General features: G+C 40.9%; 1 protein-coding gene across 4 annotated transcripts in view; it reads left to right on the top strand.

The window, feature by feature from the left end:
• TAF15 (TATA-box binding protein associated factor 15) overlaps positions 1-20235 on the top strand; it is a 30506-nt gene extending 10271 nt beyond the window's left edge. The window contains exons 6-16 of one of the 4 annotated variants that reach the window (XM_024207672.3): positions 701-876; positions 2613-2727; positions 12536-12570; positions 13134-13166; positions 14951-15060; positions 15654-15783; positions 17565-17666; positions 19039-19123; positions 19215-19303; positions 19417-19519; positions 19868-20235. In XM_024207672.3, coding sequence (XP_024063440.2) covers positions 701-876; positions 2613-2727; positions 12536-12570; positions 13134-13166; positions 14951-15060; positions 15654-15783; positions 17565-17666; positions 19039-19123; positions 19215-19303; positions 19417-19519; positions 19868-19907 — 1018 coding nt within the window. In that variant the 3' untranslated portion in view covers positions 19908-20235. Of the gene's footprint in view, positions 1-700; positions 877-2612; positions 2728-12535; positions 12571-13133; positions 13167-14950; positions 15061-15653; positions 15784-17564; positions 17670-19038; positions 19124-19214; positions 19304-19416; positions 19520-19867 lie in introns of all 4 variants that reach the window. The other 3 variants (XM_024207673.3, XM_024207671.3, XM_024207675.3) reach the window with 3 other exon arrangements.
• Positions 20236-26929: the final 6694 nt, after the last annotated feature.

The following is a 26929-nucleotide window of genomic DNA, read 5'->3' as shown; positions in this document are numbered from 1 at the left end:
ATCTTCTTTAATTTGCTGAAATAGTGGTTTGACATTTCTAGGGTATTTTAGATTTGAATCCCCAGGTATCTTATACAATTTGTTGCCCATTTGTACCCAGATGTTTTCTGGAAGAATGGCTTTTCAGAGTTTGGGAAATTTATAGCTAGAACTTCATATTTGATCTAATTTACTTTGTCTTTCTTTGGGAAAGCATCTGGATTCAATCTTCTTATCCCGAATAGCATGGAGGACCAAATTCATCCTTGGTGTAACTCTTGATTTTGTTGGAGTTACTCTATGGCTGAATTTGGTCCAGGATCTTTGTGGAAGTAGGTATAAACCAGGAGGAACAATCCTTGCATTAGCTGTCTGGATTTTCACTATGATTGCTAAAATTATCAATAGAAAACAATAAAATAAAACCTATGTTTCCTATCATGTTAGCATTTTCTGTTGGTTTGTTTCTGCTGTTAAACAGATGATGGCTTTGATAGTGATGATAATACACGTTTCTTCTCCCCTGTATTTCAAGCCACACCTAGCCAGGTCAAACAGTGTAATATTTCTGTATAAATAAAGGTGTGTTGTTGTTTTTTTGAGTCCTGAAGTCTGACCAGAATCATTATGCATTTGTAGCCATTATTCTGCTCTCTCTATACTGGGAATATAAACTCGGTTTACTGTCTAATAATTAATTGTTGTTCCTCTTTATTTTCAGAGGAAGAGCCTCTTCAGATGAACCCAAGTCAAGCTATGACCAACAGTCAGACTATGGCCAGCAGCAGGGCTCATATGACCAGCAGTCAAGCTATGACCAGCAACAAGGTTCATATGGTCAGCATCAGAAATCCTATCAATCACAGCAAAAGGAAAGCTTCAGTCACAACACGCAAGGTAGAGCGTTCAGAATGAGTGTAGCAATCTTGAGCCAAGTTAAATTGAAGAACTTCGTTCTGTTTTGTGATATGAAACATTTTGGGTTGCTGCATACAGATTATTATTTGGGGGGAGGTGGAAAGCAGTGAAAGCCTTTTTCTCCAATTTGGTGAGTGTTTCTTGTAGCATGATGGAGAACTTTTACTAACTACACATGACTTGATGGAGGCAAAAATTGTGTCCACATGTATGCGTGATTTTTTGGCACCTTTTGATAATTATTTTCTGATCCCTGAAACTTTTTTTCACCTTTTTCTTCCTTATGTGGGGGAAGAAAGGTTTTCACTTTGGGTTTGAGGGTGGATGCCCTGATCAACACTAATGTTATAAGAATCTTCATCCCAAGCCGGCAGCTGCCTTACTTAAATTAAATAACAGGTGATTGGCATGCCCTTTTTCAGCCCCCCTGTTGTTTCTTTCATTGGGAGTATTATATTTTTAAGAGGAGGGAGGGAAGTGAATGTTTATAAGGGTGAGTCCCACCAGAAAGGCTTTCCATCCTTTCCAGTGTCTAGGAGCACAGTCGCCTTTTGAGGGGAAAAAATGAAGATATTTAGAGAGATTGTAAATTTGCTGCCCCTGTGTCACTTCCTTGTTAAGACTGGCTGGATGTGGAGGTCTGGCTGTGTGCATAGGAGATCAAAGCTCTGTACAGGGAGTTGACAGGCAGATGAAATGACTTTCCCTGCATGTAAGGAATGTTTCTTGTCCCTCCTCTCCTTAAAGTATGTTTGAAAAAAAGAGAGGGGCTCTGAAAGGGAGCTGAGTCCTATGGGCAGAATCCATGAGAAGGAAGCTGCGCCTGTTCCAGTTCTGTCACTTTGTCAAAGCTGCTAAGGAAAAGGAGCCTGTAGTTCCCTGAGGTTTTTGCTCCCTCTGTTTACGCTCTCCCATCAGCGTGCAGCAGTTTAGTTACGTCCTTCTGCCCTGGTGGCTGTCACTGCAGGTTCTCTTCTTTATTCCGCTCTTTTCCAGACTAGACACAAGTGGGGAGTGAAGCAAGGTGGTGAGTCTGAAGCAGCATGGGGGGGGGGGGAGGGAGGAGAATAAGAGACTTTGCAGGTGGAGTAAAGGCAGAAAGAGTGGGAGACTTGAGGGGGGAAAAGGCTTTCTCGCTCCTTCAGTGGTATCATGAAAGCTGCAGGGCCAGAGCTGACTATCACTGGTTCCATGTTCCAGGGCTTGTGCTCTTATTCGCCTGCCTGTATTGGAGGGTTACTGGGAAGTGGAGGGAAGAAATATCTCCATATGCACAGGCGCTAGGCACCTTGGAATCTGTCTTTACCTCCCTGGACAGTGGTCTGATCTGCTTTACTTACAGCACCGATGTCTCAGCTTCTGTCTTGACAAACAAGTGATGTGAAGATTAAAACGTAGCCTTTAATCAAACTACATACATATCTGTCTTTTTCAGGGTAGGAGAAACTCAGCTGGGATTTTAGGCACTATGGGTTTATTTTCTGCAAAATATGATATACCAGAATATGGTGGTATCCACATTGTAAGGAATATCACGTCCCCTAGTAATCTAGGGAGATAAACCAGAACTTGGTTTAGGCCTTGTGATTGTGTGGAACAGATGCACGAAAAGAGTTTAAAACATGGAAGTCTTATTTATTTTTAACTAGCAAATTTAAGCAATGGGTTTAGTATAAACTTGCAGTGCAATTTACACATACTTTGTGGTTCTCTAGATGGTCGCCGTGAAAAGAGTAGGTATGGAGAAGATAATAGAGGATACGGCGGTTCACAGGGAGGAGGTAGAGGGGGATATGAAATGGATGGAAGAGGTCATATGTCTGGATTAACGTAAGTGATTTAATCCCAATACCTGCAAATGTATTTGTAATAGCTTGCTATTTAGCTGCTTTGGTTTCCGTGTTTAAGCTAACACAGTTCAGATCTTTGAGCACAGAAAACTGAAGGTAGTTCTTTCTACAATTACACTGATCAGCCTGCACTGAAATACCAAAGATTTAGCCCAGGGAATATTACTTGTATTGGAATAGGACAAGACTTAGAGTGATGATCATAAAGACACTTGGCTACGTTTTATATTTAATGGATGTGATACAAGGCTTCTCAAAGAGACCACTCTTTGAAGTCAAGTGTTTTACATGCTATAAACCAAGATTCTTTCTAGATGCCTTTAAAAAAAAAAAAAAAAAAAAAAAGAGGCTCAAAAATAGAATTTAAAGCCAAGGTTCTGTAGCCTAATGGCAGATAACCCTCTGGCAGGAAAGTATGTTCCATGTATGGTGACTTACTATAGTAATATCACCTAGGTCTTGTATAGTGCTTTATATCAATAGATTTCAGTGTGCTTTACAAAGAAGGCCAGTATTATTATAGATGATATGCAAGGTTTGGCTAATAGTCTTTCTGCTTTATTAAAGAAGGTTAACGAGACAAGATTACTTCATCTTGACTACTTTTCCCCCCCCCATATTTCCTTGGAAGTAGTGACTGAATAAACAAACATGAACCTGAAGGAATTCAACAGCTTAGCTACATTTTTCTGTGACTGTTCTAGCTATAAAACTAAAACAATGATGGCCTTCTAATTCAGTTTATTTGCCTTTACTAGACGTCGGGTTTTTATACTTACTGTAAATGTACTGATCCTACAAAGACACTTATGAACATGCATAACTATATATATGTATAGCGTTCATGCTCGTGCATAAATTTGCAGGATTGGGGGTCTTTGTTTTAAAATTCATTTAAACTGCCCAGACTACATATAAAGTTAGCAAAGATACAAAGAAACTGTTAATTTATACCCGCTACCTACAGTTCTGGGTTGCAATTGTGTGGCTGTAGAGCAAGACAGTGTTAACTAGAAATTTAAAGCTGCCAGTAACCTATGAACTGTTGCTTATTAACACCATCATTCCACTGCCGCATTGGGCTGCTTTGGGTTAGTGCTAGATAGGCTGAGATGGAATGAGAAGTAGATCTCATATTGTTTGGGGGGAGCAGTTGAGGTTTAAGTAAAATAACCATGTCTCATAATGTTGTAGGACTGCCTTTCACATGTAAATATGGTATTTCTCTGAATGGACATTTTGTTGAATGCTTTCCATAGATTCTCTTGTAATATTAGACTGTTAGGGCTCACTTATACTATGAAAATAATTGTCAGTGTTTCTCATAGTTGAAATAAAAGTGGGATCATGTCATTTAACCTGGTTATAACATGGTTTACTCTGATCCCATCCATATAGGAATGTCCAAATCATGTTGTAACTAGGTTGGTCCTACATTATTCTTCACTGTAACCAATTTGATAGTGTATATGGATCCTGAATATTTTGACTTGGTATATGGTATCAAAGTTACTAGAAGCTCATTTTAGATGAATCTTAGAAGTGAGTGAAGTCTGATCCTTTATAATTGGCAGCTTTTGTACAGTGTAAGCTTCACAGGCAGCAAAACCGCTTCAGATGTTCAATTTCACTTAGAATTGAGGTTTTTAAGACTATTGTAGCTGCTTCATTGTGGGTAAGGGTCTCTTATAATTCCCATGATAAAAATAGATTTTTTTTTTGGCTTTGTAGTTGAGCCTCTTTTAATGAAGAAATTTTAAAGTAAGCTTCAGAAGACATACAACTGGTAGACAATGTCCATTCAAAACAAACTTGTGTTTTGCAAGGTGGTGGAACAGAAGCTAGGAAAATAAATAACCACTCCCCCATTACAGTTGTTTCAACAGATGTGTAAATAATCATGTTGGCATGTAAATATAGTTGATCCCATTGCTTGACATGCACTTTCAGGAAAGGAAGAGAGTGTGGATGAGGGTTGAAAAATGTGAAGGAATGTATTAGCGGGAGGGGAATGGAGCCATTTTTAATGACTGTCTTCCTCTGTTCAGCACAGCACACTGATGGTGTTTCAACTTAATGACTCAAACTAAAATTTGTCCTAGAATTTTTCAGCCTAGAAGCAGTTGTCTTCTATTTTGATTAAAACAAAATAAAAGGAAGTTCTTCTTCACACAGTGCACAGTCAACTTGTGGAACTCCTTGCCTGAGGAGATTGTGAAGGCTAGGACTATAACAGTGTTTAAAAGAGAACTGGATAAATTCATGGTGGTGAAGTCCATTAATGGCTATTAGACAGGATGGGTAAGGAATGGTGTCCCTAGACTCTGTTTGTCAGAGGGTGGAGTTGGATGGCAGGAGAGAGATCACTTGATCATTACCTGTTAGGTTCACTCCCTCTGGGGCACCTGGCATTGGCCACTGTCGGTAGACAGGATACTGAGCTAGATGGACCTTGGTCTGACCCAGTACGGCCGTTCTTATGTTCTAAGGTTTCTACTCCTAAAAAGTCAATTTTTACTCCACATTCAAACGCTTCTTGACCAAGTTCTAGCAAAAGCTTGAGTTGTTTGCAATCATAAAATAACGTGGTGGAAGGAGAACAACTTTAATAATGTAACAGATCCCCACTTTGTCCTGAGAACAATATTTGCCAAAGAAAAAGGCAGCCCAAACCTAAAACCAACTTGTGCACATACGCTGAGGCTACTTCTGATAATTATTTGTTACACAGTGTTTGACTGCGATAGTGTTGTACATGGTAACACTAAAATATGATATTTCCAGTAATATCAGGAAGTATTTAACTCTAAAGTCTTGTCTAAACACAGTTTTTGTACTGCTATAACTATATAGGCTTAAACATTTGCAGTTAGTGGTTTAAAAAAAAGTTAGACCAGTCCTTAGGTTGCGCTAAACATTTCCAACTTAAAAATAATTTAAATATGTTTCTTTAATGATGCTGTACCATTTGTCTGAAGTACCTTCTTTGCACTTTTCCTGGACGTTGCATGAAATCATTAGCTAATCTGAGACTACAATGGATTAATGTCCTTTGCATATCAGCTGTTCATAAAGATGTTCTAGCTCCCTTGATGGTAACAGCGACGGGAGGGTGGTCCAGCTATGGGTGTTCTTACCACTTAGTCCAGGTCCGAATTTCTTGGTCAGGGTATAGTCAAGGTCCAGACTTCAGAGAAAATAATGATAATAAATGAACAAAAATTTTGGGGTCTGTTCAAAAGCGTCTTGCGGTCCAGATTTGGCCCATGGTCCAGATTTGGCCCATGGTCCACCTATTGACTATCCCTGACTTAGTCCAACCCTACTGTGAGCCATGATGAGCAACAGAGTTGTTAAAATGCCAGCAACAGTTAGTGCCTATGCTGGCACTGCCCTGACTTCCTTTGCTAGCGCTTTTTGATTGTTCTTAAGCAATTTTTGAGAGCTTATTGTTTCCATAAGCATTTTGGACAAAAGTAGCTGAAAATATAGATGCTTCTTAAAATGTTTACTATTGTCCTGACACTGAATGAATGAATTGCTTTCAAGATAATGTGCAGGGATTCCCAAAAATGTACCTTACTTAGTGTCTACAGCATTCAGTTTACTTCCTGTGCATGTTCAGTCAAGCAGCTTTGGGGGAAAGAGCTAATATATATATATGAAAATTGCTGCTCAAATCCAGTAACCCATAATCCAATTCAGTAGTTCTTCTGCCCCAAATGCTCGCATCGTGGTAAGTAACCAGTGGTCTCAGAATTGCTTTTTTTTTATTTTTAAAAATGGTTTTGAGCTGGATCTCTTGGAACTTTAGATGCTAAATAACAATCCATCCAAACTTCCATTTTTGTTGTTTTTTAAAATAGACTGCTGAGACTCTGTATGCCACACTTTAGCTAAGAACAAATGTTAAATCTATACTATAAACCCACTTTTTAAAAAAGTTTACAACTGAAACCAAACAAAACCATTAGCTATAGCTTGAGATGCACTGATTTTAGGGTGAGGTCATGCTAGCACTCACACAGTAACTATTCTATATGCCCTTTCCCCTCCTCTCCCCCCATTCTGTACTCTTTTATGGTTAGAACACTAGGACTAAGGAGTCCTGAATTCTGTTCTTGGCTCTGCCTCCAGCTTATTTTTCGTCTTTTCCTCTCTGGAGAATAGAGAACGTGTCTCACAGGTTGTTGTGGTGCTTAATCCTTTTCTGCAAAGTGTCTTGAGCGCATTAGATGAAAGGTGCTATGGAAGTGTGTGTGTGGGAGGGGCAACCTAAAATCCAGAAAAAAGTCACTCAATCAGTGCAGTGTCCATGGAACAACCATAATTGTTCTGTCCCCTTGTATCAGAATCTGTGGACTCAATGGGTGAAGTTCTGCCTTCAGATTATGCTGAAAATTGGGCTACACCCACGCAGCTTCTTGTGCAATGTAAAACAGAATTTGTTCCACTCAGTCATTGAGTTATCACACTGCTAAACATAGGATTTTCTTGGTTGTGTGTGATTAAATCTAAACTTGATTTTAAGTTTATTATATTACAGGTGAAAATTATGCATTGCTGCTTATTTGTTATATTTGGTTCCTTTGTGTGGGGACTTTGGCTATACTACAATTTCTTGATATTAGATTAGGCTAAGTGGCTTATGCTATCTTGCCATTAGTGTTTAGAATTATTGTCACATTATTAGCTTTCTGTACGTTCATGTTCTGGCTTTAGAGTTTGGAAGAAAATAAACAGGGACACGGTTTTATGGAATTCAGTGAATAAATGATAAACTAGCTTTTTAACTGTTCATGTGGAACTTCATTAGATAACACTAGTGATTTCTCATCTTTGTGTCCACATTACACTTTCAAGTAGATCACCTCCTGCAGCTGTTTCTTTATACTAGCACAAATTTAAAATACCTTGATAGAAGTAAAATCCATAGTTAGCAGAATCTATGCCTTTATTGCTGTGCTAAATAGTCTGTTCTCATTTCAGTTATATTTAGAAAGATACGTCCTTGCATGTAATTCCCATTGTGCTCAATGGGAAGTCTAGGTGCATATCAGAGGGCAGAATTTGGCCTTTGGCTTTTAATGCCACTTGTTCCAATATCTGCAGCTTTTTGCTCTTTGAAAGGAACATTTATGGCTTGAAGCCCTCTAAAGTCAATACAAGTGTGCATCACTGATAAAAAGGGAGTAAAGCTATTTGAAGAATTTTAGCTGAAAGATGCTGCTTACTTCAGCCATGATTAATGCTCAGTTGATGCATCCCTTTCCTCTGTAACCTTTGTGATCTTGGGAACACGGGTGATACCTGTACTCCTAAGATTCTAGCAGTTATTCCAGATGTGACAGGTTCGGTCATAGAGACCCCCTTGGGACTGTCACCTGGTATGCTGAAATTACTTCTGAGCCTGGTTTCCCTGCCAGCCTGGGACTTGTTGAGCCAGACACACTAGCCTGCTGCTACACAGACCCAGGGTCTGGGCCGCGCCCCCAAAACTGCAAATTCAACTGAAAACACATCTGCAGGCTACCTATCTCCAGCACCCAGTTCCCAATGGGATCCAAACACCAAATAAATCCGTTTGACTCTGTAGAAAGCTTATACAGGGTAAATTCGTAAATTGTTTGTTGGTCCTGCTTTGAGCAGGGGGTTGGACTAGATGACCTCCTGAGGTCCCTTCCAACCCTGATATTCTATGATTCTATATCACTGATAGAGAGAGATGCACAGCTGTTTGCTCCCCCAGCATTAATCACTTGGGGTTTATTAATAAACAAAAGTGATTTTATTAAGTATAAAAAGTAGGATTTAAGTGGTTTCAAGTAATAACAAACAGAACAAAGTAAGTCACAAAGCAAAATAAAACAAAACACGCAAGTCTAAGCCTAATACACTAAGAAACTGATTACAGGTAATAGCTCACCCTCAAAGATGTTCCAATAAACTTCTTTCACTGACTAGACTCCTTCCTAGTCTGGGCCCAATCCTTTCCCCTGGTACAGTCCTTGTTAGTTCCAGCACACATCTCAGGTGGTATGGGGTTTCTCATGACTGGCAGCCCCCTTTGTCCTGCTCCACCCCCTTTTTATAGCTTTGGCACAAGGTGGGAATCTTTTCTCTCTGGGTCCCCACCCCTCCTTCTAAATGGAAAAGTACCAGATTTAAGATGGATTTCATTATCGGGTGACATGGTCACATGTCACTGTAAGACCCTTAGTCTTCATTCTTCCTGGTTTGGCCCACACTTACACAGGAAGGCTTGAAGGTAAATAAACCATTTACAACCAATTGTCCTTAGTCAATGGGAGCCATCAAGGTTCTAAACCACCATTAATGGCCCACACTTTGCATAATTACAATAGGACTTCAGAGTTATGCTTCAGATACAAGAATGATACATTTATTATGCTCTAATAAATTTGTTAGTCTCTAAGGTGTCACAAGTACTCCTGTTCTTTTTAAGAATGATACATGCACACAAATAGGAATATATTTAGTAGTTTATAACCTTCATTATGATACCTTACAAGAGAGCTTTTGCATAAAGCATATTCCAGTTGCATCATATTCACACTCATAAGCATATTTCCATAAAAACATATGGAGTGCAACGTCACACCAGACTATGCCAATAGGTTTGAAAATAAATGAAGATGGGTGGATACCAGCTTACAAGAGAAATCTTCCAATGACCGCATTTTTGTGGCCTTAGGGTTAATTATTGTGAATAGTGATTAGGATTCACTTTGGCTGCCTGGATTTCAATTTTTGTATTGGTGATATGACTGAATTTTTTGCTGGTTTTCTGACTGATTAAAGGATGTTTTAAAAACCAGAACTCTAGCTGATTATCTGTCATATTCAGTCTATATATAAAGCTTATAAAAGGCAGTATACAGTGTGATACTAGTTATATGGTACACACACCCCAGGACGGGTGTGTATTCTATTGCATCCATGTATTGCCAAACAATCCAGTTGCTGAGACTGTCTTCTTAGGTCTTCGTGGTAAATCTGAGGTTGCACAGCATCAGCTATTTAGAGCAACCATGTCTATGTGAATTTTCCCCCACTTTGTGCAGATTTTGGGTCCATATCCAGGCACCTCTTCTATTTCTTAAGAAACCAAAACCTAAACTCATGTTGGGAAGGTGAGAAATAAGATGTTTAAGTCCCTGGGTCCCAGCAGCTATTCGCAACGATCTCAGGAGTGGAAAAATATAACACTAAAGTACATGTGAAAGAGGAAAATTTGTCACATTCATCCAAGAGGTCTGCCATCTAACTAATACAGATACATTAGTTCAGTTGGTCACATGAGACACAACGGAGAATAACCAACACTGAAGCATATTAGGACAACAATACACTTTTGCAGAATATAGTAAAAATATAAACAGTTTATAAGTTGCAAAAAGTGATCTCTGTTGGGTAGTAATGCTTTCAGCCTGTGGCTTCAGGCATTATGTATCCAGCTTGGTCAGTATTCATTTTCTATAACATCCTGATTGTTTACTGTGAATAGGTGTCTTTGGGTATGTCTACACTACCGCGGTAGTTCGACGGCTGGCAATCGAACTTCCGGGTTCGATTTATCGCGTCTGGTCTGGACGGGATAATTCGAACCAGGAAGTGCTCGCCGTCGACTGCGGTACTCCACCTCAGCGAGAGGAGTACCGTGGAGTCGACGGGGAAGCCTGCCTGCCGCGTGTGGACCGCGTCTGAACCGCGGTAAATTCGAACTAAGGTATGTCGACTTCAGCTACGTTATTCACGTAGCTGAAGTTGCGTACCTTAGATCGAATTGGGGTGTTAGTGTAGACCAGGCCATTTCTCTATCTACATCTTTCATGTTGTATATTTACAAACCAGAAAAAATTCACGTTCTGAATCGTGCAGTCCTAGTGAACTGGGGAAGGAATCCAGAGTTTGAAATCTTGAAGACAAAATTTGTGTGACTGATTCATTCGTTATAAATCAGTGTACCTAGTTCTGAGCTAATATGCCAATAGGGCAAAGTTTTTAATTGACGTTTAATAAGAAGGGTACGAGGTGGTCGGTTCTTAGGGGGTTGGAGTGAATTGTGGGTGGCAGAAATGTGTTGGCAATAGAATTTTTGTGATCACTGTTCTTGTTTTATCATCAGTCTTTAAAATTATCCATCCTTTAGTAGAGTCTACTGTAAATAGTGTTCGGAACTCATACATTTTTATCTTTCATGCAGCTGAATATAATTGCGTATGAATAAGTCTGCCATTTAGTGTTTCAAATAACTTAGTGTATACATAACATTTGAAAGTCAACAGCAAGTTTATTAAATTAGATCCTATCTGAAAGTAATATTCCATGAATGTAAATATAACAGCAGTTGCTGCAAGGTTTTGTCATGGTATAACAGCTGTTGTTTTCCTTGTATAGTAATAAGTCTTTAAAGCTATCTTACAGAATGATTAATGAAATCCTGCCCCTTGTTTTAAGACAGACTTATCATCATTCACAGAAAACTTGTTTGACTTTTTTTAAAATTGGAAATTACATCTTGTGTTCATGACTTCACATTTGTTGTAACAGAAAATGTATATACGGTATCCTAAAGAAATGAATCCCATATTGAAGCTTCATAGCCTATTTTACTAATGTCCCTTATTTTGAGCTCTTGTCCCACACTGGGACCTTGACAAGTTGAGAGATTAGGAGTCCCTCCAGATTTTAATCAACTCCAATTATAAGCAAACTACTGCAGTGGCTGCTGCATGAGCTGTAGGGCAGAACCTCCAAGGGTTAGGCAAGGAGTGCTAGTTGAGGATTTTTATTTGTACTCTCTATCTTAGTTACTCTGCATAAAAGTTCCCAAAATGAACTTACCAGTTTACTGCTGTGGAAACCCTGCACTCTCTCACACACACTTCTGGTGTGTGCAAGCAGGTGGTCTTATAATCTTTTAAAGGCCTGGCTGTTAACTTAAAAAATGCCGTTGATCTTTTTCTAAGGGCCTTGAATATTGAGTGTTTTAATCCTTGCACCTGGATTTAGTTGTTAATGTTAAATGTGGGAAATATCAATACCATGAACCACACATTAAATAGAATAAGTGTTGGAGATATCAAGCTTTTACTTCCATTAAATTTGGAATGGGACGTCACAACAACTAAACTCCCCTCATTCCCTGGCAATCTGTGTGTAATCTATTAACTTGGTCTACCTTTTGTGCCACAGGTTTCAGAATGAATTAATTAAAAGTTCACGACCTCTGCTATTGAAGCTCATTCTCATACACATACTTTATCGTTAATGTCAAGTGCTAGTAGTCCACTGTAGCACAGATTCCCAGATCCTCACACATCCTACTTCAGAGTGTGCTTAGTAATACTAATTTATCCAAATTTACTTGAATACATAAGAAAAGAGGTTAATTTCCGTTCACAAGTGGTAATTAACTATCCATGCAGCTGCTAGATTGGAGTAAAGCCCACTAATTTTTATCAAAAGTATGCCTCTGTTTTAAATCCCAGTTTTAAATTGCATTCATTTGGCATGTGGGCTGGAAAAAGGTTTTTTAATTAGTGTACACCCACCTTTGTTTCAGCAATTCTTTTGGAGGTTAGTTTCTGAGATTAGCTATCTGAAAGAATAATCTTTGAACACAAATAAATAGTGTGCAAAACATAGAGGTGATGCTTGAGCCACTAGACAATAATTTTTGATCAGATAAGTGTAGATTGAGCCTTAGGCTCAGCACATAGAGACTTGAGGAAGAAATCATTTCTTCAATTTTTCCTCTGCAGTGGTGGTGACCGTGGTGGCTTCAAAAATTTTGGTGGTAAGTGCCGAGTATCCAAAATGTTTCAGTGGAAATTCTGTATAAATCTAAAAGCCACCAATATCTTATTACTATCCAGTAGAAGCATTCTAGCGTTTCTGTTTTGCTGGGGCTGGTGTGTGTATGTGCTTTAAAAGTCAATCTTTTAACAATAAACTGGATTTCTACTTTGTCAAATTGCATGAAAGAAATTGTGGAGATTTATGACCTTCACCGGATTTTGGTTTTTTTGTTATAAATGCCGCTTTGAAAGGTACTAGTGACAAAATAATTGTGGTAAACTGCTTGGTCATTTGACAACCAGCATTTGCAAGATAAACACCAGCATAATGCTAATGTGGCAGATGCCACATACTGCAAGTTAAAGAACATGTTAACATTCTACAGATGCCTGCTATTGAACATTTTAATCTAAATATTCTCCAGATCTCTGGTTAATGACTTAGATTTTTAGATACATTGCATATGTAGCTTGAATATCTTCTTGTCTTATATAACAAGATTTTTAAAAAGGCTTTCCTTGCTAAAGTAGCCTTTCTTTCATCTTTTTACCCATTCTACAGGTCAAAGGGATTATGGACAGAAATCAGATGCTGGTAAGAAAACAAGCATTGTGTGGATTGCAGCTCTTCATCCTTCATAGCATTTGTAACATATGCAAGCACTTTGGAGGATCTTGGCCAATTAGAGAACTGATCTTAAATCAACAAGATGACATTCAATAAAGACGGGCAAAGTACTACGCTTAGGAAGGAAAAAATCAAATGCTCGAGTACAAAATGGGGAATAACTGGCTATGTGGTAGTATTGCTAAAAAGGATCTGGGGGGTGATAATGGATCACAAATTGAACATGAGTTATCAATGTGATGCAGTTGTGAAAAAGACTAACATCATTCTGGTGTATATTAACAGGAGTGCCGAATGTAAGACATGAGAGGTAATTGTCCCGCTTTATTTGGCACTCATGAGGCTTCAGCTGGAGAACTGTGTCCAGTTCTGGGTGACACACTTTAGGAAAGATATGGACAAATTGGAAATAGTGCAGAGGAGAGCAACAAAAACAATAAAAAGTTTAGGAAATCTGACCTATAAAGAAAGGTTTAAAAAAAAAACCTGGGGGGAACTGCTAAGTCTTCAAATATGTGAAGGGATGTTATAAAGAGGATGGTAATCAATTGTTGCTCATGTTCACTGAATGTAGGACAAGAAGTAATGGGCTTAATTTGCAGCAAGGGAGATTTTGGTTCGATATTAGAAAAAAACTTTTAACTGTTAGGCTCTAGAATGGGCTTCCAAGGGAGGCTGTGGAATCTTCCTCATTGGAGGTTTTTAAGAACAAGTTGGACAAACACCTGTCAGGATGATCGAGGCTTACTTGGTCCTGCCTCAGCACATGGGGGCTGGACCCGATGAGCTTTCTAGGTGCCTTGCAACCCTGCATTTCTATGATTTTATGTACTTTAAAATGCATGCCTGGAAAGAGGTGGGGTGGCTGGGATTTTTGTGTGATTCAGATGTAGTTGAACAAGGTGGGCTCTCTTCTGGGATCGATCAGTTCCGTTAAATAATGGTGCATGTGACTATACAAGAGAATTCTTTCAATGTTTTAAATAACACATTGCTCAGCAAGTAAAAATCAGGTTTTGTCTAGTGAATTCTGCGTCGACTTGAGTCAAGTAACTGATAATGTTCTTGTTTTCCTTGAAGATGCTGAATATAGATAGTTTTTTCTGACTTAAATTATTTTGGGCAATGTTCTTTTAATTTTTATACTTGTTTCACCATAGATCCTAAAACTTGAAGGACTTTTCAAAAGCTGAATTACTCTTTACGATTGCTGTTTACTTCTTGCACTCTGTCTTGGATATGAAAGTAGACTAATCTGTTTCATTCTTATTTTTTGGTTTCATTTTTCTGATTCTTTTATGCTGATACAGTGCTTTTCTGTCTTCCGTGGTATTTCAGTTACGTTTTATAGGCTCCTTTTTTATTTAAAATCTGCGTTTTGGGCCTACTCTACTTGAATGCCCTAGTTGCAGGAAAAAGTTGTGAACGGCTGCCACGCAGTCAGATATTCAATGTAATCATTCTGTGACATACTGCAGCATCCCACGGCTATCTTCCTGTACTACTGAAGCTGTTGCTGTTAGAGCTAACAACACGACCTCAGACTTTTCTCAGTTCATTAATATGAGAGCTCCCAATCTGCCAGGTATCCAAGGAGATGTTGCACGACCATAGATATCTGAGTCTAAAATGATGGAGGTTTTCTCTGACCTCAGACGAAGTAGCATTTTTAACTACTGCAGTATGTAACATCTGCTTCTGGCTAATCCATACAAAAACATTTGGTAAAAATAACTTACTTTCTTTAATAGATACAGAATCTGACAACTCTGATAACAACACCATCTTTGTGCAAGGACTTGGAGAAGGTGTTTCGCCAGATCAAGTGGCTGACTATTTCAAGCAAATAGGTATTATAAAGGTGTGTGTGGTGACAGATCATTAGGTTGTGTTGGCTTAGGAAACCTGTAGATTGAATATGTTGGAAGTGTCTTGAATAGCAGCACATTTCCTCCCTTTTATTTCCCAGCAATTGTAGATCTTTCTTTTATTCTACTGGGTCACAGATGACAGTTTACAGAAAAATAAATTGCTGGTACTACCAACTTATTAGCCCAGATGTCAGTTGCCGTTTCTCTTTTCTACTCCTAATTCTCTAATCATTTCCCTTACCACGTGTCCCTATCAGTAGTAAATCTCTAATGCTTCAATCAGTAATTATGCCTCCATGACCCACTCACTCAGGGCTTTCCTTCCTATCCCCAGAATCCAAATCAGGACTCTCATTCACTGTACTTCAACCAACGTCCAAACAAGGCCTGGGGCCACTTCATATTAAAGTTCATGCTGTGAGCTGGAGGGCAGTCAGTATTTGTTTCTGTAAGTTAGCCCCCAGGAATCTCCTCTGCGAACACTAATTAATTACAACTGTTCTCGCTGTTTACTGGCTCAAGCAGTTTTCTCCATTAACTCAATGTTGAGGAAATACACTTTTTTTTTTTCTTTTTCCCCCAGACTAACAAAAAGACTGGCAAACTTATGATAAATCTATATACAGATAAGGATACAGGCAAACCAAAGGGAGAAGCAACAGTGTCTTTTGATGACCCTCCTTCTGCTAAAGCAGCCATTGACTGGTTTGATGGTAAGTTTGCCTGTACTTCCTTTTGTGCGTGAAACTTAGCAATCAGTAGAGACTGCATATTAATATGGACTGCATGCCACTTTTTAAATTTTATTTCAAACAGGCTCCTGTTTTTTTTCCTCTGATGTGCTAGTTGAGACGAAAACCATTATTTATGCTGCTGCATGTCCATTGTCCCTGTATCCAGTTTAGTCAGTGTGAGGATGGGTTTTTCTGATATGATTCAAGACTTCGTATGCAGCCCATTAAAACGAGAATATCGCAGTAAGCAGGAGAATACAAACTGATGTGCGATCTGGGAGGTACCATGATGTTGGTGGCAGTGCCTAGAAACCCCAGCCAAGGTTAAGAGCTCATTGGGGTGGCCACTCTACAAACAGTGAAAGAAGTCCTGTGCCCTAAAGAACTGACAAAGAGCAGGAGGGGAAACAGAGGCACAGAACCGTGAACTGCCCAAGGCAACACAGCCTGTCAGTGGCAGAACTGGAAATGGAACCCAGGTCTCCTGGCTTCCAGTTTTGTTGCCCTGTTCCCTAGACCACACTGCCTCCAAAAGTACTTCAAACCAAATTAAATTAAGCCCTATCATGATTCCTCTTGTAACATCTTCCCTTCATTTATGCGCCTATCTTTCCCTCATGTGGATGTTTTCTTTAACATTTATCTGTGTGAACATAAACTTTGGTTACTGCAGTAACCAATGTACATAGCTAGTTTGAGCATACAGTGTATGGTGCTAGCTTATTATTCCTTAAATGCTTTATAACAGTGTTAATTGCATCTTACAATTAAAACCATATATTAGCGAAACAAGTCCTTCAAAAGAAGACTTTTAAAAACAGTATTTTGCTCCATAGCTAGAAATTATTGCATGGCCAGTTGAAAGCTTGATCAGAAGCTTTGTACTGTGACCTGAAGCTCTGAAAACTGGCTGTCCGTAATGGAGAAGGGGAGCAGGTTCCAGAAACATGCTGCTGTCAGTCTTGAAGAGTTCCACTGCAGAAAAAAGGACAGTTATACTGCTTTATAGTAACAGAAGGTTAAACAATATGAATGGCTTTGTGTTTCCACTGACACTTGGCATATATAGACCTAAGCATCAAAGAGGGAGGGGTGTGCTCAGGTTTGGCGTTCTTATAATGGTAAGCAAAAAGAAATCGACTAGCAAATTGTTTTTTATGCCTTATTTTTTGCTAATATATTTCAGATTGATCTTAAGGACATTACTATGGTTGCTGTATGATGCATCCTAACAGTGATAGGCCCCAAAGTGTCCTGTGATAAAACTTTAATTTTATAATACATGCTGGTTGCAACCTCATAATAAACACGTGCATATCTTTTTCCCACATGGGGATATATTGGTATGGAAACTTGCTGTCTGATCGGCAGGATCAAGATTCTTACCTATTTAAACTGCCCTGCAATAAACTATACTGATGACAAGCTTAGCAGGGAAATGTGTTATGTGCTTGCATCATGTGCCCTTAATTTAAATTAAAACTTGTAGATCATATTTTGATTTCAATAAGCATCTCTTTGTGATAGCATATTATATCAGGAATAGATATAAATACAAATATGTACCTCCTTACTGTTTGCCGTCTGTGTGCTGATGTGATATGATGCTACGACTCATATTTTCAAAAGCATTTTGATTTACCGGGATGTTTTTTCTCGTACTGCTAGTGTTGAATTTAACAATACAAGTTACAGTCACTTTGGATCTTGCTGTTAATTATTGAGCTCCTGTTTGTTCCTCTTTCTTTGTCCCCCTTTAGGAAAGGAATTCCATGGCAGTGTTATCAAAGTTTCTTTTGCAACCAGGAGGCCTGAATTTCTGAGAGGAGGTGGAGGAGGTGGCGGTGGCAGCGGACGTCGAGGTGGTAGTAAAACTTAGAGGGTCTTTCCTTTTGCATGTTAACTGCTTTAGCTTTTGATCTTTTTAAGAGGGCTACCCTTATGGCAGTAATTTGTTAAATAATGAAGTGTGGCTTTGGGAAGGCATAGTGGAAGAGATTTCTGGCACTTAGGGGGTTAGTAGGGATGGCACCAGCATATGGGAGTTAAGGAAAACTGAACTCTGCTGGACTGGACTATATCTAGTTCTGTACGTTCCCGATGTGGAGATGCTCTCTAGTTCAATGCTCATCCTGGCTTATAAAGAAATGGTGAAGTAACAACTTTAAGGCTGGGCGTGGATAATTACACAACACTGCGTTCTCAGCGATTGTCTTAGGATGCATCGTCTGGAATTTGCAAATTGGGTGCAGGGAGTTGAGCACCCAACTCCTGCTCAAAGTTAATGGAAGATGGGTGCCCAACTCCCATAGCCCTCTTTGAAAATCCCAGACTCTTTGCATGGTACGGCCTTATCAAATGAGTCTGCTGGAGATTGGTCTTACTACACTTCCTTTAACGTGAGGGTTTTACACATTGTGACTAGTTTTTAGGCCAAGCAATTTTAGGTGGCTGATAAACAGATCATTTTTAAGAACTCCATTTTGTGTAAAAGGTCAGGACTCTGATGCCAAAAGCAAGGTGCCTGTATTGGAAGAATCCTGGTGTATATGGTCAGGGAGAGCATATATTTCGTTTAGTCTGTGATTTGATCTGTCCATGTGTGATTGGAATTGTATGTGTATTAAAATTTCAATGAAATTTCAGTAATGCGTGTGACAGAGTTCAAGCTGATTAACTATAAATCTATCAGCTGTTAAAGTACTTGTAGTGCTGAAAAGGGAATAAATAGAAAATACATGGAGCGGACTTCTCTGGCCACCAGGTGCTGCTCCTGCACAATATTTCCCCTCTGCATGAGCTGAAATAAGCACATTCATACTTGAAGCTCTACAGCTGCCCAAATACATCCACTGGGGGACTCGAGTCCTGCAGTTCAGGGGGTTGACAGACGTTTAAACTCCTATAGAGCATTTGCTGTGCCTTTAAATATTACATGTTTTCTCTTTTGGCTAATTAAATTTTAGCATTTCGTAAGAAATTCTGAAATGATCAGTTTGTAAATTACACGTTGTTGTTGTTGTCAGGCTGTCATCCATTTCCAGAGTTCCTAATTCACTGAAACTATAATCTTAGAAGGTGGCTGATTAAATCAATTGGTTGCTTATTGCTCTACCAAGAAACTGAGTCTGTCACTTGGGGTCTAAAGCTGGTGATAGTCTGCAAATAAATGTCTCGTATGTAGATTACAGGAGCACTTCCCCTGCTTTTTTCTGATTATAATTCTATCCACAGGTTCACGAGGTGGATTTGGAAGAGGTGGGGGCTTCCAGGGTAGAAGTGGGGATCCCAAAAATGGTGATTGGATTTGTCCTAACCCGTAAGTGTTGTTTTAGTTGGGTAGCAGTGTTTCATGTATGTTCATTCAGTTGTTGAGAAAACTCAGTCTGAAGAATCTTTGTCTCTTTCAGGAGCTGTGGTAATATGAACTTTGCTCGCAGGAATTCCTGCAATCAGTGTAATGAGCCCAGACCAGAAGATTCACGTCCATCAGGAGGAGGTGTGTAAGAGATCAGCACAAGTGTAATGAGTCGCTTCTGACTGTTTTAGTTACATTTGTGGTCTTTTAACAACACATTCTTGAGTTTTTGATTTTGCATTTCTCCCTTGTAGACTTTCGTGGGAGAGGCGGTTTTGGAGGTGAAAGAGGATACAGAGGGCGCAGTAGCAGAGGGGGTGACCGAGGTGGTGGCTATGGTGGTAAAATGGGAGGAAGGTAAGCATTATCTTTGCTGCTGTGTCAGTATGTGTGGGATGTAGATTTTAGGAGTGTGGGCTTTTCTTTGATTAATAGAACATGTGGCTGGCTGGAACAGTCCAGGGGGAGTCATAGAGTAACAGTATTAAGCGCATGTATTTTTCATTGTATAAGTGTAGATTCCTTTTGCTAAAGGACATAACACAGGTCACTAATAATAATTTCTGCTAGCCAGATGTCTAGTTATCAGCTGTTGGCAATGCTCAGAGTAGAAGGGGAGCGTAAAGAAGGGATTTGCACAGGTTGGTGTGGGGGGGGATGGAGTTGCACTGTGACTCGCTAGACACGCATTTTTTTTTCTTTCAGAAATGACTTCAGAAATGACCAGCGCAACAGGCCATACTAGAGACCTTTGTGAATGTTCCGTTTGTCTCTTTGACGCAGTCAGTAGTGAAATTGCCGGAGTTTTGCCTGCTGCTTTACCCACGGCCGCTTTTTGGATGGCGAATGACACGAAATTGGGTTTTTATTTTGGTGGGAGGGACGGGGGCAGTTTTTTCTTTGTTTTTTTTAGCAAGTCCACTGAAATTTCATCTTTAATTTCCAACATTCTCCTGTTTTCACCCCTGAGCTCTTCAACCGGCTATAAGAAGGAACAGAATGAACTGTAAAATATTGCCAAAATCGAAAGTGTTTTGTAATACAACAATAAAAGCTGATTCTTATTTGTGAAATCTTACATTGTTTTTCCAATAACTTCATAACTTTAAGCCCCAGCCTTTCCCTCCTATTCCCTGTCTTTCTGTGGTGCAATCTGTGTAACAAATAAGGGTCTTGCTTACAAATGGCATTACACTTTGTCCCTAGCTCCATGAAGTGCCCTTAGAACCGCTTTGGTTTAGTGCCTGGAGAAGTCCCTTGCAATCCATGTCTTTGGTCCCAGAGTTAGAAGTATAGCTACGTGGCAGCTCCACAACTCCCCTCCTACTTTGCACTTTCCTTCCCTCCTCGCTGAGCAGAAACTCAAGTCAGCCCTCACCTGGGGGTGTCAGCTACTCTTTCTGGAATTCACTGCGGTCATTCTGGGAAACCCAAAGGTGCCAGTGTGTTTCCATGCCGTTTGGGACTTGATCAAGGGAATGTTAAGTCAGAAGATGGGACAGGATGGCTCAAAAGAGAAGTTACTAGCTACGTACCACTTCACCTCTGAGTCACTGCTGTTGAAACTAATGCAGTGGTGAACAAAAGTAAAGAGTTAAATATTCCATAGCATCTTTCAGGATGAGTTGGCTCTCAGCCCATCTAGTAGAGGGGTAACTCACATAATACAAGCCACAGTGGGCACTCAGCAGGGAAGCCAACGTTTGAAGGAGCAGGGTGGTCCCTCCAAATCAAGGCTGAGGTGGATTGGTGGGATGCTGTGAGAGTTTTGCACTACTGCTTCCTGCTTTGTGGATAACATCCCCGGTCTTTAGTGCTGTCAATCTTACACCAGCATTGCATTTACTTTCCTAAAATAAAGGTAGGACAGCTGATAGTCTAAGGCCTCCTGCAGGGCAAAATATTATCACTGGGGGCTTTGATCCTGAAAACTGGATGGGTGGCTGATCCGATCCGTATCTGTAATCGGTTTGCCTTGTTCAATTCTGCGTGGACTTGGGAAAAACAACAAAAGGCTTTTAGTTAGTTTAGCAAACGCTGACATATGGCTTGGTGTACATTCTGTGTTTGTAATGTCGAAGAGATCCTCCCAGTAACAGAGTAGAATATTGACAGGATCAGCCTCCTCCTCTTGTAGATCAATTGGGTATGATGCAGTTCGCTGTGTGAGGATCTTTGAGGCATCATCTCAAAAACAGTCCTCTTGTCAATTCTGCATGGGCACTAATGATACCACGACTCTTAAATCAGGCATTTGCCTCAAGGTATTTGGCCAAAATTTTGTCACACTTCCCTGTTTAGTGCAGGCTGCTGGCACCTGAAGTCCAAAAAGTGGCTGCTTTTGCTTTGGGTTGAAGGGAGCCATGTAAAGATAAGGAGCAGAAAAAATTAAAACATTGTATATAGTATCTAGGACTTGATCTTAAACTCAAGATCTAGGGCCTGATTCTCCCTGCCTGTACCATGTGTGTTCACTTCCACCTGTGCAAAGTGGCTGTAACAAATCAAAGCTACCATTCTGACTTGGTGCTTTGTTAACTCCTCTTTGTCACGTGTAAAGGACCACACGTGGTGGAAGGACGTGGAGTTTTGCCAGCGTAACTGTGTCAGAGATCACACCCCGATGGACGTAACTATGCTGTTAAGTCTGTAGACCTGGCCATGGTGTGTCTTGCTATCAAATGAAAATTCAGCATAATACTGGGGCAGTGCTGATGGACGTTAGTCTCCACAGCTTTTCTAGAGAAAATAGCTTAACGTGAGCAAAACAAACATCTTGTAGAATTTGAACCAACATTAAGTAAAATTCTTTCTGACCTTTTCTCAATGGCAGGGAATGCTGTCTATATACTGGAGTCTTTCCAACCACCTAGAAACTTAGATATGGTAACATATGGGCAACAGCCATGAGGGCTAAGGGAAGGGAAATCAAGGGACGGTCTAACGGATGCTTTTCAGTGTCCGTTTTTAGAGCAGAATGGTTGCTGGGCATTTTCTGTGTCCACAAGGGATAGTATCCCTAGCCTCTTGCCAAAAGCTGGGAATGGGCGACCGGGTGGATCACTTGATGATTCCCTGTTCTGTTCATTCCCTCTGGGGCACCTGGCATTGGCCGCTGTTGGAAGACAGGATACTGGGCTAGATGGACCTTTGGTCTAATCCAATGTGGCTATGATGTTCTTATGTATCTTAACTGCCTTCTATAAAACCTTGCGTATTCTAAGAAATGACTGCTCAAAAATGTGTGACGTGGAGGGGGGAGGTAAAGTAAAACTACTAAATGGGCACTTCCCATTTTCCCACCTTTAGGTGTTGTGTATTTCCCCTGAAATACATCAAGACTGGAGCCAGTTAGCACCAATCTGCTTTGGTGTTTCTGTACAGGCAGTGTTGCCATGTTAGTCAAACAGAAGTTTGCTGTATGGCTTCTTGTAGATTTCCTTCTTTGGTTTAGGCCTTAACTATGCAACACCATTGAGCTAGGCAGTCGGTGGTGTAAATTCCTATGCTAATATGATTGCAGTCTTGTTCCAGCATAAGTGCTAACCTAACCCGCCCCCTTAAAAAAATACCCTGAACCAACTGAGGTTTCCTAGTTTGTAAATTGCCTTGGGTTTGACTGGCTAGAGCCAGTCCAAAATAAACAGGCAGAGTTGTTTGTTACCTACAGAGCTCCATAGCTGTGCATTGTGCTTTTGCCTTCCTGAGAGCTGTAATCCTGGTCCCAGAGAGCTTACCATCTCAAGCCCCTGGGCTCTGTGTGGATGCATGGATCCACGTGCACAATTCTCCATGCAGGACTGGGGCCTAAAATGAGCAAGAGCCGATGCTGATGAGCAGCTGGGTTAGTGAGAGGACAACATAATTATGAAGTCACGTGGAAGGCGAATTCACATATCTAGAGATTGGGCAGAAGCTTGTCACGTCAAATGAAAACCTCTTTGGTATAGAATGGCTTGAATCAAGTCAAATACGCCACCCGCAAGTATAAAACTTAAATCTTCCTCTTCTTCCCACCGAGCGATGGCTCACCTGGCTAGGCAGTGCTCTTTGCCCCTCGGGCTAGTTTAGGGGCAAGCAGCACACCTGGCCAAAGGGGAGCAATGGGAAGGAAGATGGAGGAAGATTGATCTCTGCACCAGCACCTCCTCGCTCAGGTAGAAAGTGCTGCCTTGGAAGAGCCAAAGCAAGGACAGGGAGGTGGTGCAAAGGGCCTTGGTCACTTAACAGGGGAAACTGAACAGGGGGTTAGTTCTTTGGGCATAAAAACGCTTCCAAATTGCATCAGTGGCTCTTAATAGCCCCCCCTCCCCCACACCACCTTTTGAGATTTAAAACCACTTCTACCTGCCTTTTTCATTTCAAATCAGGTGCGGTCCCAATAGTTCCCACTGAGACCTAAGCAGCTTCCAACCCATGCGGTTTCCCTTCGTTAAGAGCATCTGTGCTTTCAAATGCCCTGATGCTGTGTATGCAGGATGATAAATCTTAATGCTGCCTTGGGTGCCTGAAGTCCATCTGACTTACTAAGCAGGTAAATGACCAATTAAACTGGCCAGGCCAACCACTGGAGCTGAGCCCATCTTGATTCTTCCCACTCTTGCAATGAAAACATCATGTCACTTGGTTGGGTTTAGCGTTGTTGGCTGCACCACTAATTTTGCTACCCATGTTTTGCACCTTTCTCAGGAAATGAAGGACACTTTTTGCTGAATGCTTTGTCTTGTGAGAAACTTGCCGGCCAGCTAGGGAAGGGTAGCATTATCCCTAATGACAGATCCACTCTCTTAGCCGGTCTTGCTTAGATACAGCATTAAATAGAGCGGCGCGTTCGTTTTTTTGTTGTGGTGTTTTGGGGTCTTGTAACCAGTGCAAGCCCAAATAAAAAGTTTAAGTATGTCAGCACCTTACTCTGCTCCTATCAGGTCCGTCAGCGGATACTGGATGAAGATCAGTGGAACAAGATTTAATGAGGCAGGAATTGGCATCTGGTTGTCAAGCTAAAAGGAAAATGCATATCTGGGAGCTGCCCAGGAGCTGTGTCCAGACTTGTGCTTTCCAGACAAGGTAATCACTGCAGCTGACTCGTTGCATTGCAATTAAGCAGGTTACTGCTCTTTTAAACGATAGTGTCTTGCACCTAGGCTAGAAAACTGCCGGCATTTACTCCCTGAATTATTGAGCAGTTGCAAATCTAAGCCAGTGCAACTTCTAAAGGGCTCAGCGGAGGGTTTGTGGTTTTATATGGACTTATGTAAATAAAAATAAGATGCTTTTATAATACTCTGCCCTCCTATAGCCATTTTCATCAGTAGACCTCAAAGCAACTTTACAAAGGAGATTAGTATATTACCACCATTTTACAGCTGAGAAAACTGAGGTACAGAGACAAAAGAAGTGACTTGGCCAAAGTTACCCAGCCAGTCAATGGCTGAGCCAGGAATAGAGCTCAGGTCTCCTGAGTTCTAGTTGGATGTGCTGTCCATTAGGCCACCCTGCTGTAAGATAGAAAGCTCTCTGTCCTGACGAGTTTATAATTAATGCAGCCGAAAGGAGAAACAGGCCAACAGCTCCTGTACAGCAGGGAAAGATTGACCAACTAAATGGGTTTGAGGGCTGTGGGGCAAGGATTACTAGTCCTTCTCCCCCCCCCCCCCCCCCCCCCCACCTGGACAGCACCTAACACAATAGATATAAAGCCTTTGCCATTTTTAAAAAGGCCAGCGGGGGTGTTGTTTCAGAATGTCTTGTTATGAAACAGTGACAGTTTATTTATAAAAATGCATCTGGCGCTTGCCAGGAGGAATAACAAGTTTATAAAATAACTACATACCGCAGAGAGATGCCAGCACAGAAAGCGGGGATGCAGTAATTGCAGAACTTGTAATGCCACAAAAATAGCTAAGAATTCAACATAAGGCCAAGCAAGTTCAGTGCTGTCTATATAAGGGGCCAGTCGCCCACCATCCCAGCACCTCTTGTACTGTTGCGCCACTGGGTGAGATCCTGGCCCCATTGAAGTCTGAAGTCAAAAGAATTTTGCCATTGTGTAGCTAGGATTGCATCCATTAGAACAGGGGTTCTCAAACTGGGGGTTGGGAGGTTATTACATGGGGGGGTCATGAGCTGTCAGCTTCCACCCCAAACCCCGCTTTGCCTCCAGCATTTATAACGGTGTTAAATATATTAAACCCCGCTTTGCCTCCAGCATTTATAATGGTGTTAAATATATTAAAAAGTGTTTTTAATTTATAAGGGGGGTCGCCACTCAGAGGCTTGGTATGTGAAAGGGGTCACCAGTACAAACGTTTGAGAATCCCTGCATTAGAAACACCTGGATTAGACAAGACACAGGTATCTGTTATGTTTCCACCAGTAGGTGGCATCTGCTCCTGCTCTAATTTTGGTTGCCCTCAGTTTCCTTATACAAGCTTGGCAGTAACACAGCTGTCTAAATTCACTCTAGGCTGTGAGTGGGCTTTTTTCTTTACAAAACAACTCATCAGTTTTTAGTTCTGACGCCCTTCTGTAATTCAAATGAGGCCCTGATCATAGAATCATAGAATATCAGGGTTGGAAGGGACCTCAGGAGGTCATCTAATCCAACCCCCTGCTCAAAGCAGGACCAATTCCCAACTAAATCATCCCAGCCGGGGCTTTGTCAAGCCTGACCTTAAAAACCTCTAAGGAAGGAGATTCCACCACCTCCCTAGGGAACCCATTCCAGTGCTTCACCACCCTCCTAGTGAAGAAGTTTTTCCTAATATCCAACTTGAGACCATTGCTCCTTGTTCTGTCATCTGCTATCACTGAGAACAGTCTAGATCTGCAAAGAGGTTGTGTGCCTGCTTAACTGTAGGCCCGCTGAAAAGTCCCTTTGGCTCCAATGAAGTGACTCACCGCACATAAAGTGAAGCCTGTGTATAAACCCTTCCAGGACTGGGAGCCTAAGCTTGCGATGTGTTTTACTTATCTTTACGCACGCATAACTCAAATAGCTTTAATTTAAAAATAGTCTTCTGGGAACTGGGTGGTTCAGGAGATGGAAGGTACACGGACTTTCCCACTCAGCATGATGGTTCAAATCGAGCCGCGTCAGTGCTAACTCAACGTTGTTACCATTGGGTATGGGTAAGGCCCCTCCTTTCTGTGTTACCAATGTTGACCTTGAGTTTTACAAAACCTGCTAGTCGGTTGTACTAGTTTCCCCCCTGAATTTTGGCCACTCACGTACATGAAAATACTGATCACGATAAAGAAATCCAATCCATTACATTAGGTGGGTGTGTTTATGTTAATAAATTAGTCTAATGTGAATGTGAGGTGGTCTGTTAAAGTAAGGCTCGGTAGTGGAAGATACGCGCATGTGCAGGTGAGTACTTGAGTGTTAAAAACAGACGTGCAATAACTCCCCAGAGCCGGCTCCCCGCTGTGGAGGGAGAGATGGCGGCTCAGTAACCTGGGCAGGTTGCCGAGCTGAAGTGGGCCCAGAAACGGAAGAGGCGGAGGAGGTAGCATGTGGAGATGACACCTTCGCCTCCTCCGGCTTTTCTGCTTCTGGGCCCACTTTTCTCTATTTGTTGTTTTTCCTCTGTCCTCCCAGCCCCCAGTGTTAATCCTGATATTTACCCAGAGAACTGTGCAGTTAATTTTGGCCTGTTTAAAATTTTTTTTATAATAAACACTGATAAATTCCTGGGAAATTTTAAGCAACCCCCCCCTGAAAATTGAAGGGCCTTGCCTCTGGGAAACGAGCTGGGGGTTCTC

Source organism: Terrapene carolina, unplaced genomic scaffold, assembly GCF_002925995.2.
Source record: "Terrapene carolina triunguis isolate 2854851 unplaced genomic scaffold, T_m_triunguis-2.0 Scaffold231, whole genome shotgun sequence".
NCBI lineage: Eukaryota > Metazoa > Chordata > Testudines > Emydidae > Terrapene > Terrapene triunguis.
This window is presented reverse-complemented; position numbering and strand designations above follow the sequence as displayed.